The 15000-nt window shown below is 37.5% G+C and overlaps 1 protein-coding gene across 1 annotated transcript in view; it reads right to left on the reverse strand.

Annotated features, from left to right (window-relative positions):
* fat3b (FAT atypical cadherin 3b) overlaps positions 1-15000 on the reverse strand; it is a 66472-nt gene that overhangs the window by 48490 nt on the left and 2982 nt on the right. The window contains exons 2-5 of the mRNA XM_085364519.1: positions 14773-14907; positions 13650-13851; positions 7754-7872; positions 5396-5594 (exon numbers count right to left, since the gene is read on the reverse strand). Of these exons, the coding sequence (XP_085220645.1) occupies positions 5396-5594; positions 7754-7872; positions 13650-13851; positions 14773-14907 (655 nt within the window). The remainder of the gene's footprint in view (positions 1-5395; positions 5595-7753; positions 7873-13649; positions 13852-14772; positions 14908-15000) is intronic.

Below are 15000 nucleotides of genomic sequence, written 5' to 3' on the forward strand. Positions count from 1 at the left end.
CTATATATTCAAGTTTCATTCTATATATTCAAGTTTCATTCTATATATTCAGAAGACCATTCTATATATTCAAGTTTCATTCTATATATTCAAGTTTCATTCTATATATTCAAAAGATCATTCTATATATTCAAGTTTCATTCCATATATTCAGACTTTGGTTGGAATATATATATATAATATTTTCCTAAAGGGCATTCCATTATATATATATATATATATATATATATATATATATATATATATATATATATATATATATATATATATATATATATATATACATACATATGTGTGTGTGTGTGTGTGTGTGTGTGTGTACCCAAGTGTCTGGCATAACAAAACCAATTCAATCGAACAGAAGGTTGTTTAAAAAAAAGGTCACACAGCCACCATGGCACTCTGCAAACATGCGTGTTTTTACAAGAAGCACTCCATCTAACACCCTGTGTCAACACTTATCTATTCTGTTTTCCTCCCCAAAGGAGGTAGGCTTCACTCACTCAGCCAGAGACAAACTGACAGCACTGTAAGCTGTCACAGCACATTTACACACTTTGCACTCATTCAAAGTTTGGCTTCAATACATTTTGGGAATTGTTGTGCTACCTCAAACCCATCAAAATGACACTTCCAGAGTAAACCTGAAAAATATATTACTTTGAAGCACCCCAAACCTAGTTTTGAAAAACAATCTAAAACTTCAAGAAGTTTTTCAGCAGTTCAGGTTCATAGTTTTTGCTGCCACTTGCATCCTGAAAGCAAATCAATCAGCTAGATTTTGTTTATCCAATGAAATCACTCTGGTACATGGAAAGTTTCTGACTGTGCAAACAGTGAGGATTGATTTAAACTGAATGCATCTCCCCATTCATGCATGTCTTATTACCAAACTAACACGGTGGCACTATCACTCACAAAACAATAGAAATTATGGTAATGATGCATTCAAATTCAAACCTTGTGACTGTTTTCCTAAAGCTGCAGAGTCAAGTTTATCCACAAAAGAAAACATATTTTTTGTGTTATTTAATGGGCTTTGGCAAGCTGGTGGAACCCAGTGTGTCTTTTGTAGTTCATTTATCACACTGGAAACAATACTGTCATCAATGAGTTTCTATGTATAAAATTAATGAGTAACAGATAACAGAATACTGTGGGTCTTTAGACAGAGACAGAAAACTGGGCTCAGATGGCTAGAAACTCTCCCCTGTGACATGCACACTGGCACAAAAGAAATACAGCTTACACACACACACACAGAAACGCACAATCATACACACAAAGGCAAATTATTTTTATACAGCTGTATGTTGCGGTTGTGGCGTCATCTCTATTGACTCACTGCAACAGACCCAACAAAGCTGTAACCAATTAATCTATTGATTAAATGACCACACAGAGTCTCTTTTCTCTCTGACACATACACACATTATTTGTAGATACAGCTCTTGCATGTGTATTGTAATCTGCTAAAAAGTAAATTAACTGAGTATAATTTTGAACCTGCACTGACAGCATTAACATCAGTGGTACTTTAAAACATTCACAATGACTCACTCTGACTCACTGTTACAGGTACACAACATTTTGCAGTCAAACAGTTAAGCTTCCCGAGTGAGGGAACTGACGCAGAAGTATCTCAGTTGAATTCTTGAAATATTAAGGGACGGTGCCTCAGTGCTTCCTTTATTACCTCCTTTAGTGTAGTATACACGTGGCTATCCTTTATGAAAGGAAAGAAGATAATTACATCACATACCCGTCCGACTGTTCGTGAAAAAGATCAATGAAACTGACAAAGTGATGCAGATCATTTAAATGTTATTTATAGATGCATTTTCCATTTCCATTAACTGTTTTGAACTTTCATCAGCAGCTGAACTATGAACATTGCACTGTGTAGCATGTAATGCTGCTTCTTATGCTTTTTGCATGAAAAACACAGATTTCTATGAGCTTTTGTGACCTATAATAATTGATCAAGGTGTGTCTAAGGTTTCGGGGTGGGGTTAAGCTAAATGATGGAATTCTACTTTGGTTCTAAAAATCCTAAACAGAGAGTCATGCATAATTACACACACACGCAATTAAAAAACTAAAATTATATATATATATATATATATATATATATATATATATATATATATATAATATTGCACTGCTTGTTTTCTTTTGTATGCAAATGAGGTTAGCAAAGAGGTTAAGTAAGATGCATATTTTGTAATCGATCTTCTGAACATTGTATTCAATATGGCATGTCTTATGTGTCTAGTGTACGTGACATTTTCCACCAACATCAAAGGAAAATTGATTATGAAAAGGAGGGAAATTCTTTTGACTATTCGACCATACCTATGTTTGAGAATGCCTGTGTTGGATACAGTTTACATAGTAATGAGTTTTTGAGGATCAGCGTCTCGCTAATAGGATCAATATTAGTCCCCTCACCCTGTTTCAGCCCCCTCCATTTCCCTACATAATGTCAATATTATAGCCATAATCCATAGAGGAATATTCAGAGGATTAGAGGACGCCACATGGAAATTCCCCTAACATTTACAAACAAGGTGAACATGCAGCAGCATATTATTAGTGAAATCTTTCTATTATAATCTTGATCACTGAGATCCTGCTGCATTACCTATAGGCTCCTGGTTTCAGAACACTTTACTGACATTTCTTTGAATCTGAAAAGTTGTCCTTGTAACAGCTGAAATTTTCCTTTTGTTGTTTATTAGAACACTCACTACTTAATCTAGGGCAGAGATGGCAAAGACTTCACATTTTTTCCTACTAGATTTGAATAAAACATTTTACCTCTTCAATAATTCTTTAATATAAGCGTCAAGCAATGCTTGTACTGAGAATGCATGGGGACAAACTTGACAGCCAAAACTGAAATACATCAAACTTACCATTTATGTATTTATTTTTCTTTGATTATATTTGTATTCTTCAGAGACATTTGAGTGATTCTTCTAATTTTCAAATGTGTCCATTATATTAGTATAAATTGATCATTCATTTAAAAATAGATTGTCTGAATATTTACTATAGAGCATTTTTATACAGAAGCTCTGTGAAAAGTAAAGGGAGAGTTTGACAAGGATCTGCGAGCTGATATTCAGTTGTCAGGCTTCTTTTAAGAAATTCTTAAAAATGCATATGAAATTCAAATGTGTAAATGTTTAAATACGATTTTTTGCATATACAGACACACGTGTGTAAAAAGAAGTGCACAAAAAAGTTAAAAGGTTGCAATACAAATCTGAAAAAATGCAGAAAACTAAAGTTCCCGCATATTGCAACTTAGTCTATTTACAGATCTTCTACCAGATATGTGAAGAAATATATACAGCCTTCTGTGGCCTCAGGGGAGCTGTGATAAATTTGATAAATCGCCTGATAAATTTAAGGCAGTGACAGTTGGGACTCCAGACTAAGCCTGAAAATGACCAAATCTTTGATTACTAGACCACTATGGCCCACTTCTCATTTTACTTGAGTCTCCAGGGGTTTGCCAGTTGCTGGTTCCAAAAGTCATGCATCCATTTTTCATAAAAACCTCAAGTCAAGGTTTGCTACAAATAACAGGTTTTGTCTTTATTCGTATTACTACTTTAAGCACAAAGAAATGTTTAATCACCAGAATGGTCACTTTTAGTCACAACTGCAGCGCTGTCTTGTTTAAACTCTAAAATATCTTGTCCTTTTCTTTGAAAGGACAAAATTAAACATTGACCTAACAAATATTTCATGTGCATTTTAGGAGCTATATGAAAATGTTAATTACATTCTTTGTTGATCAAATCATGCATAAAATGAACTTAGCATAGTGTATACCATTGTGCACACTCACAAAGTCTGATTAGTTTATAGAGTTTGGCTAATAGCATTGATAGCTGCAGTAGCCTTGCTTTTTTTTTCAATGCTAGCACCCAAATCCAGATGCAGAATATGGTACACCTAGCTTTTGTAATGTAATTATACTCCAGTTTATCCTGACAAAGCCTAACATACGGCAACTTTTTTTTCTTGTTGTATTAAAGTATTGCAGAACAGCACATTTAAAACAACTGTCATCTGTTTACAACTTTCTTGCACAAAGTAAGATAGAGAGATGGAGGCTCAACCATCAGCCCTGCTGACTGCCATTGTAGAATTAAAATTGTACACTTAATTAACTAGTATTTCTGGCACTGACTGGCAAGGATAGCAACATTTAAACCTTGAGTCAACCAGTTGCACACATCCCTAGTCAAAAATTTTTTGTTCTATGCTTATTTTTCCTGCTAGCCAAAACTAATAACCTATCTCACATCATAAAGAACTGTAGATTAATCTTGCTAACTAAGCTTGCTATTCATGGGTATCATTAGCTGATTCTCAACCTTTCCTTCACAAACCCCCCCCCCCCCCCACAAAAAACGATGGCCACAATACTTCTTGGGTCCAAGACAGTAGCCAACAATCTAATGTTTGACAGCATGGTGGGGGTACGTCTGTCTTCTAGAAACAGCGTATGACTCAAGGCTATATAAGCGCCATTACCAAAACAAGATTGTTTTTTCTTGTTTCTATTTTGATTCTCTCTCAAAGCATCCATCACAACTCTGACATTATTTATAGGAGTTCAATGCCAAATTAGTGGCGCACCTTAAAAATGCACTCATCCCAATCCAATTAAACTGCATAAAAATGAAATATCTACTGACTGATACATAAATCAGCATGTTTTAACACGCAATTAGAATTTATCCCCGCACACAAACAGATATATTATAATATAACAGTATATTGGCATAGAAGTAAAATTATTCAATTAATCGCAGACAATATGCTTTCACAAAATATTTTATACACATTCACTGACTTTAATTTCTCATGCATTTCTAAGCAAATTTAATAAACAACAACAGGCTATCTGGGCATAATTTCATAAGCCCAGTATGTTTAAAACCCTCCACTGATCCAATATCTAATAGAGAGCTTATGGTGAACCTCTGTCAGGGTTGGTATTATCTCAATAAATCCTATTTCCAAATTGAAATCCAAATACTCCTCAAACATTTAGCCAGCATCAGTTTTTTTTTTAACTCTACACCTTTTCAGCTTAACATTTAAATACATATCATCAAAAACAATCAAATATAACTGCTGTGAATAGAACATGTGAATAGCTCAGAGGAGTATCAGGTAGAAGCTGCATGCTGTTACGCGAGATACAGTTCATTTCTTTGTTCTCTGTCATACAGCTCGTATCTGTGTAATATCTGTTGTTCTGTTTAATCCCAGCTTGTTAATGAAATGCCTGAAGCGCATTTATGAGGGGCCATTCTTTCTTTCATCATTCCTTTCCACTCCACTAGTACCACATCACACACTACCTCACCTGTTTTTGGATTAATAGAGAAGAAATTCTGCGGGTTGCCGGCAGTAATACGATAACTCAGACGACTGGGTATAGCAGTGAGATCGGGGTCTTGCGCCTGAATACGAATGACTGACACATCCTTTGGAGAGTTTTCCATGATAGTCGGGTGGTAGATAGGATCTGAGGTGAGGGGAGCATTATCATTGACATCTTCTACCTGAGCAGAGACAAAGAAGAAAAGAAGACATGAAACAACAAAGCAAAAAGAGGAGAAAAAGAGGAGAAAAAGGCAATAAATATTCATCATTTGAGTTGGATCTTTGAATGGCAACAAATACATGGATAGTAGCCCTCTGAATTTGCACGCACTGTAATATTGTTCTGTTGTGATTTTAGTATCTTTGTTAATCAGTCTGGGTCTGGGTTGATATGTTATCAATCACAAAATGGAAATATATTTGCCAGAAAATGTCAAAGATGTCACACTCCAAATTAATTTCCCTTCTAACAGCATAGATCTAGAATATTTATGGCAAGCAGTGGGTTGATTGAGCATTTGCTGGAAGGCACAGAGAGCCAAGACAGTTCAGCCGGTGAACAGAAGCACCTGTGCCTGATTAATCTCCCCATTTTTCCATGTGATGAATAGGCCGGGAGTAAAGCACCCACTCACATAACCACACGTGGATATCCTGAAGCCAGAAAAGGCTGCTTGTCTTTTTTTCCCTTTTATACACAGCTGAACTCTTCCCCAAAGGGGGAGCAGTGATGTAGCAACTATGTGTGTATTTGAGTGTTTAGACGGTGGAAAAACTTAAGGGCAAATAAATTAGAAAAAACTTGAAGCAGAGAATTCCCATACAGTGTATCTCTTGCTTACAGACTGAGTGCTGAGTACAGAAATCAAGAGAGTAACACACTCGTTTGGCATCATACTGTTTGGATGTAATGCTTTACAAGAATTTTATAGTATAAACATCAAAATTACCCTGGAGGGTAACGTTGACTGGCTGTAAACTTTTATCAGTGACTGCCATTGAAAAATAAGCTACTTTTACAGTTAAAAAAGCTGAAAAGTTTATAACCTGACATAATTTTAATGTAGTTAACGAGAAGTTACGCATAAAAAGTGCATAACTGTACCCTGCATAACTAAATATGATTTTTCCATGTACAATAAATACACAGATAAACTTGAAATGACCTAAAACTGGTATACTTTCAATTAAAATGCGATTGGATATGCTGGAAGTGAAATTAAGGGAGTAACACACTGGCAAACCATATTTTGAATATAAAACAATCTTACCCTGTAGACTTCTTGTCTACAGAAGCTCAGTAATGGCTAAGACTGCTGTACCAGTCATCTAATGGCACTTGGCATACAAAGATCACTTGAACTTTGTTTTTTTGTTTTGTATCTACACTCACTGGCCCTTTGTACATCTATTCAGCTGCTCATTAATGAAAATATCCAATCAGCCATGGCATAAACATGGCAGCAATTCAATGCATTAAGGCATGTAGACAAGGTCAAAATGATATGCTGACAGGAAGGAAACAGTAACTCAAATAACCACTCCATACAGCAAAGAAGGATACAAGAACATCTCTGAATGCACAACAGGTTGAACGCCGAAGCAGATTCTTTTCTAAATGTACTTGTATATTGTTCACATGTTGAAATAAATTACCAATCAATCAATCAATCAATCAATCAATCAATCAATCAATCAGATGGACTACAGCAGCAGAAGACCACACTGGGGCCCTTCCAGCCATGTAAGAAACAGAAACTGAGGCTACAGTCCGTATGGCCTCACCAGGGTCAGAATTTGGCTTAAAAAACATGAAAGCATACGCCCCTGCTTTGTGTCAACAGCTTAGACTGCTGGTGTCACGGTTTGGAGATATTTCCTTTGTATATCTTGGGCCACAAACAGAGCATAGTTTAATCACCACATAGTTTAACCACCACTGCCTTTCTGAGTATTGATGATGACTGATGATGATCCCTTTATGATCACAGTGATCACATCTTCTGCCATGTCACAAAGCTCAAATCATCTCATACTGGTTTCTTGGACATGACATGAGTTTACTGTACTCAAATGCCCTGCACAGTCACCAGCTCTCAGTCCAATAGAGCATTGTTGATTCTGTCTCCAAGAAATAAGGCAGTTCTGATGACAAAAAGACATCCAAACTGCTACCAGCAGCATGTACCAGGTGTATTTAGTAATAGCGCACTTTGGGGACATCCATTTAAGGCTTAAAATTACAAGGGAAAATTATCTGCTTGTTATGTTCAATGCTATAAAAGTCTGTGGGTAAATGTATTTAACATAATGATTCAATAGGCAGTGGATTCTATACCTGGATGAAGACTTCAACAGAAGCTGACAGAGGTGGAACCCCCCTGTCCATGGCACAGACAGTCAGCCAGTAGGAGTCTTTGGTCTCACAGTCCAGGATACCAGAAGTGTAAATCACCCCTGTTGAAGCAGAGAGAAAGATTAATGCAGTTTTTACCTGGCTTTGAATACTTATCTATTAAGGGTGTGTGTGTGTGTGTGTGTGTGTGTGTGTGTGTGTGTGTGTGTGTGTGTGTGTGCGAGAGAGAGAGAGAGAGAGAGTGCCAGAAAAAGAGAGAGAGAGAAACTGGCTGTTATCTGTAAAATACATTACAATCCTTAAAAGATCTCTTAGGAATGTCTTTGAATACTAAGTTTCCAGAGGCAAGCACACAAATTTAGACTAAAACTTTGTGTCCTGGCTTCAGTGACATTCACAGGCATTAGTGGTGCCACTGTAGTCACCTTCAATGTTTCAGCTTCTCTACGGCTAATCACAACTGACCAAACTGCTCCCACTGCTATTTGCTTAGTGCTAAATGCACCCTGAGCTGCCCTACACCAATAAAGACACACACATATATATGCACACACAAAGACACCCAGACATTCACATATATTGACTGGCGTGTGCTTAGTGGCCTTAAGGAAAATGAGTAGCTGACAGTTTTGGTGACCTCTTCGGGGACAAAGAGAATATTTACAATGGTTGACACATGGACACAACTTTAAAAAAAAAGAAAATCCGTCATCCAGGACTTTTCACAAAACCATTTAAAAAAGGACACATGCACACACGGTCTACGGTTTTAGGGTTCATTTGTTTCTTTTCTATTCGCTCCCAAGAGTATGACATTGTAGAAACACAACGGCATGTGTTACATTAGTGTGACATTGTATACATTGCAGAAATCCAAAAAAAAGAACACTAACACTCGCAGTATCATTTCTATCAGTAAAAAATAAAGACAAGTCAGACAGAAACACGCAGGCTGAAAAAACGTTTCAGCTCAGGAACACAAACTCTCACCAGATCTGCAAGCTCCTGTTAAATAAAGGCTCCTTTGAGACATAGAGAGCCTGCACAGCATGAGCATGCACAGCATTTGTGCTTAGGTTTACATACATTTAAACCCAACAAGCTGTCACACAAGCTGAACTTGGGCAGGTGAGCAAGCTCAAATTTAATTTGTTTTTTTTATGTTTTTATTTCATGGTTATGATCTTCTTCATTATATAAGAATGGCTGCACAGGAGTATTGGCAGTTGGATGATCTAGCCTATTGTGATGCTATTCAGATACTGTTGATGCCTTGTAGATGTTTCTTTTGTCCTCCACTTGTCCATTTTTTAAGGAAACACTGAACACCATACTGAAATATGCCAAGTTTTCAGCTAAAAGCTATTTAGTAATTACATTGTTGGTGCAGAAAACACTATTTCATGGCTGTGAAAATGTGTAATCGATGGCATTTTTATGTAGATTAAACTAAAGAAATTGGAACAAATGATGTATTTTTGCATCATTATTTAAAAAGTTCCTAAAGATACAATTTAAACTTGGTTCTTTAGTAAGTTGTCTAATGTTTAAACCCAACACTAGTTCATCGCTTGAGCTGGGTGCCTTTTTAAGGCTTATTAAGTCGTAGCCCAGTGTTAAGTAGTTTAACAGACAAGAATAAACATTGCTCTGAAAATGGTCACAGGGACTGGGCTGAAAGTGAGTGAAAAAGCAGCCAACGTCCAAAGAAAAAATTTGAAAGACCTTCGGAAAGTCTGCATAACTGTTGATTAAGACAACTTTAAAAACTATAGGTCTGGCTCCTTGGAAGCAAAATATAAAGGCATGAGGGGTGGCCAAAGACTTTGCACAGTACCGTAGGTACCATAAAAGAAAAGCTGCTGCTTTATAGATAACTAAAGAAGTGCTAGGAAAAGGTGATCTACTGTGCTCATTTCCAGCTCCATGTTTTAATCTCAGACTTTACTAAAGTAGCAGTACATTAACTCACATTTCCTTATTTATCTTATGCTGTGCCTTGATGCAGCCCTTCAATTTATCTACGGTACTTTCTGAGGCAAAGTGTTTTGGCTTCCCAGCTTCCTGCTGCCCCTTAGAAAATATGGTCTGAAACACAAGTAGTGGTTCTCTCAGATGGCTATACTTACGATAATTTCTTTTCTTTTCTTGCACAGACCAAAGAGCAGAAACACCTCTTTAAACCCTTTTAAGTGCATCAGATCATCCGTACATAATCTGAATATAAGCTCATTATTTATATATATGTACATACACATGTGTATATATATATATATATATATATATATATATATATATATATATATAGCAGAAATTTTGGCTTTTGGGGCAAAAATGAGGCTAAACTGGGTATCATTTCACTTAACCAAATGAAAAAATGAACGCCTCTAGTCAAAACTCTAAGAGGAACTCTAGGAATTCCAACCCCTGGAGTATCATGCTCAATGCTACAACAAAGTACTCAAAGAAACCCGAGAACAAGTTTGACATCAGTTCTTCTTTCTCAATATGCTGAAAAAGACAGCGATTTATCTTTTCAGACATATTTAATAATTGTTTGTGGTGTTGGAGGAAAGAAAGCTTGTCATACGGCAGATCTGTTGCATAACTTTGCCTTCAATTCATCCACAAGATCTGCATCCCCAGGTACACACAAATAAATCAGACTATGCCAGAAAGTGGCAGTATGTCTGATTATGACTAAGCCGCTGCCCAGGACACACACAATGCATAGTAAAAGTGTTTGCTAAGATACACCCTTACCCTGTCGTCCTTGACCATGTCCTTTTCAAACCTCATCTCTGTCAGACAGCTTGACAGAGAGACAAGGAAAACAGAGCTGGCTGTTTCCAAAGCTCTTTGAACTTTAAGACCGACAGGCACTATTCAGTGAATTCAATATAAATCTGACTCGACAGCATCCATTCTCACCATAAATAACACACTTCAAATAGTGAACAAAAAAAATTGAAGGGTCACAGCACATTTTCTAATCTGGAACTTCAGCGTTTGGTTGGGTTTACATCCATCTGCCGCGTCTATTCACCATCCCCATTCTTGAGAAACAGGTTTTGTGATCCCATTTTTTAATTAATGTCTCCATATCAAATAATTGATCCTAAGATTGATGACAAAATATTGTGTGCATTTCTCTATTGAGACACAACTGAATAGCTCTGAATGTGCTATAAAAGAGGACATCAGAAAAATATATGGCCTATTCATTTTAATAAATGAAGACTGAGTGCTTTTTAAAAGTGTTTGCTTGTAACTTAAAGAATGCCTTATCCTGACTGTGACAAATCCTGGAGCTTGCAAACCCACTAATAGAGGAGCAGTGGCGTTTGACAGCTGTCCAATGAGAAATTGCAGGGCTTGCTTTCCACCCAAACCAATGACAGGAATACAAATTTTTGTTCAAAGTGCAGGGGAGCTAAGGTTTAAAGCCAGAGAAGATCCGTCTTCTTTTCTGTTAGCCCATGTGTTTTCCACCCACGTATGATTGAGTCATTTAAACATCTAAATATCAAACGCGGGAAAAGAGGGCACTCATTAACAGCAGCTATGACTGACAATAGGGGTGTCATGGGCTATGCATGAGGCATCAAAGAGCTGATTTACAAACTACAAGTGAGGGTGGGAGTAAGGGGTGCATTAGCTGAGACGGGTTAAACAAAAGAGAGTTCTCATTCTTTCTATTTTTCTCTCTGTCCCTTTCACTCTCAGTCACTGTCCATCTCACTCTCTCATCACATATTTAGTTCTGGCACTAAGAGCCACAGATTGACAAGCAGCAAGAGCAAAGCCACTCAACATGGCAGCTAAATGCATGGTGGGAGTACAAAGCAGTGCTACTCTGTCCGTGCCTGACAACGCTGACTTCTACACGATAAAATGAAGCACTTGATGATAAGGGAAAACTTGGCATGTTCTTACTGTATCGTGTCCTTCGATAGTAAAATGCATTAGCATTTCACATGCTTAGGGAAAAAAACTCTAAGTTATAAAAAGAAAAACTTTCCAGAAGACATTAAAATATATATATATAGGTCTGGGAGGAAGAAAGCTGTATTTTCTTTTGACACTTTTTATGTACTCCTGACTCCCCTGCATGCTTTTCCTTCCTCTCTTCGCTTCACTTCCACTTCCCTCTCCCTTCACTTTCTGCTCTAACAAGCAGTCTGATTTCCCCTGGAAAATCTACACCCAGTAAATGTTCTCACTGGCTCTGATGCTCCTTACTGAGGTATTAATACTCCAGGGAATAAAAACCCCAAATACTATTACAGGCATTTGTATGGATCAGTACATGCACTGTAAAACTGTTTTGCTGATGAGTACACAGCATACATAGAGTATGCAAATATATAAATGTAGCTGTTTAAAGCTTGCAATTACAAAAATTAACCATTTTATTTAATGCACAGTTTTCTAATAGCATGATGATCACAACATGATCATCGCCTGTCCTTGTTGTATTGTTTACTTTTGCCACATCTGCTTAGACAGTGATTGGTGGCTTTTATTTAAAACTATTCATGTATGCAGTGAATGGTTTGACAGGCAATACTAACTCTGGGAAACGAGGTTTCCTATTCAAAATTAAAATATGGATGTGTCAAATAAAATATAAACAACAGCGATAACTGCAAAAGCTGTATATTTATTTTAAGATGGGATTAGAAAAAAACTGCCATGTGAAGAAGAAAGAGAACGCGAAGGCTCACTACCTGCAAGTATATTAAGTCTCATTCACTATATGTAGGGAAGAGCAAATGAGGGTCTGGTTTCAGCATGAAGGTTCAGCATTTCAGCACCATGGACAGACACTGAACTGTTAGGTTTAAAAGCTTCAGTATGATGGACAAAAGCAGAGACTGCAATGATGCAATCATGACTGGTGGAAAAGAAAGAGTTCTTAGTCACACTTTTTCAGGTTTTCATGAAAAAGTATTGATGACAGTAGCTATAAATGTTTAAGCATACATCCATGTGCCCACAACACAGCTGTTTATCTGATTTAACAAAAAAAAAAAAGAAAAGCAAATTGTAAGATCTTATTGATGTGCTCATGTTATTAATTTTCAAGTTTTACATTTAATGACATGCACCTTTTTGGGGAAGGGGGAGGCACTGTGGATGTTTTGTGCATTTGTATCTGCGCTATCTTCAGTAGTTAGCCCCTAACATTCAGACAATACTCACAGTTAAGACTAAAATTTAAGTTGCACAGCTATAGTACATGACCCAATATGCACTAAAATGAGGCGTCCTATTTTCACATTTGGTATTTGATTCATTTTATCCCTGGGTGAGTGAGTCATGGCTTCTTGTTTGGATCAACATGTCTTCAGCAGCAGTTTCACACTGCAGGAAAGTTGGAGTGTGCATGCTTATTTTGGGTCAGGCCTCCTTAAATAAGTCATAGTGATTTCTCCGTACTTGGGAAGGACGGGGCTGTTGTGCAGGAGAGCCTTGATCAATGTTAGCCGCTCAGCACTGGATGAGTTGTACAGAGCGGCCTGAGGCCCAGCCAATGTGGCTGCCATCCTGCCCTCATTACAGTAATGATCTCCCAGTACACAGCTCCCACGTGAGGCCCCATTAACACAGTGACTGTCGCTATACCTCGCACGCTCTTTGAATTTCTTTCTGTAACAAACATTTTCACATTGACTCAAGAACTGACAAGTGGCCATACTTTCTCTACAAATTACAATTAAACAAATCAAATAAAAACCTAGGCAAGCCATCTTGAAAGGCATGTGAAAATATTTCCTATGCAAAAACTTAGATGTTGATATTCTAAGCATGGCACTATGGGTTATTGGATTTTCACTTTACATAAATAGGCTTAGAAATTGATCTTGTGTCACACCTGTGTCTTCGTCAATCGTAAAAGTGCCCAGGCCGCTGCCACCTTGGATAGAGTACTTCAGCACGCCATCTCGTCCCTTGTCGTCATCTTTAGCGTTGACAGTCATGACACTTGTTCCTGCACGAGAGTTCTCCTTCACTGAGCCTCTCACAGCAAAGTCGGAGAAGTAAGGCGCATACAAATTCTCATTGACATCCACCACCTGAAGAAATGTAAGGGTGCACATTAATTATGACAGAAAAACTGTGTGATATTATCTGTAGTATGCAATTGTGTGGCATCAGTAGACCATCTGTATATTTCACTTTTGTACACATTATTCCCTGTCTTGGAAGTTAAATGTACCGTGAGCTAAATGCTGTCACGCATTTAATCATCTATCTAACCGGTGTCATAAAAATGAGTGAAGAATTAAAGGAAGAAAGATCTAAAAAAATACAATTGGACATCTTGTCAACAACTGCAACCTTGAAAATAACCAACCAAATCATCAATGATAATGTAAATTGACAAAATTGATCATTGGATTTTTTTTCTGGACAGCACACAAGAGAGGTAAAGAAAAGAGTGCAGTGGGTGGAGAAAAGCCTCAGGGGTGATTTGCCAATGAAGAATAACAATAAGAGTTAAAGGGAAGGTTCACAAAATGGTAGCGAGACCTGTTTTGATGTATGGTTTGGAGACGGTGGCACTAACAAAAAGACTGGAACCTTAACACCCCAAATTATTGATAATAATGTAAGCTGACAAAATTGATTATTTGCATTTGGGAGGCAGGGCTGGAGGTGGCAGAGCTGAAGAGCACTGGGAGTATCCAGAATGGACAAGATTAGAAAAAAGCATGTCAAAGGAACGGGTCCGGTTAAGCAGTTTGGAGGCGAAGTCAGAGAGGCAAGACTGAGACTGTTTAGATGTGTGGAGAGAAGGGATGATGAAATTATTTTACAAAGGATGTTAGATATGGAGTTGCCAGTTAGGATCACACACAAGATTTATGGATGAAGTAAAGGAGGACATGTAGCGGATTGATGTGACAGGTGCTAGGGATAGGGTGAGATAGAGGCAGATGATCTGCTATGGTGATCCCTGAGATGTAGAATATTTGAGCATGTGTGCTACGCACCTCTACCTCCACAAACGTCTGGCTCCTAAGGCTGGGGATTCCTCTGTCTTCAGCAAGCAGCGTCAGGTTGAAAAACTGTTGTTTCTCAAAGTCCAACTCCTTTCTAATTCTCAATACCCCACTTATAGGACCGATCTATAAAAAAGAATTACATCATAAACAATCTATACTTCAATAAATGTAAAAATAAAAATCTTAACGTGTGCAAGATTCTGTTCACACTGTGTC

This window comes from Diplotaxodon limnothrissa, linkage group LG10 (genome assembly GCF_057381915.1).
Source record: "Diplotaxodon limnothrissa isolate DT_005_m linkage group LG10, D_limnothrissa_male_GT1.1, whole genome shotgun sequence".
In the NCBI taxonomy this organism is placed as follows: domain Eukaryota; kingdom Metazoa; phylum Chordata; class Actinopteri; order Cichliformes; family Cichlidae; genus Diplotaxodon; species Diplotaxodon limnothrissa.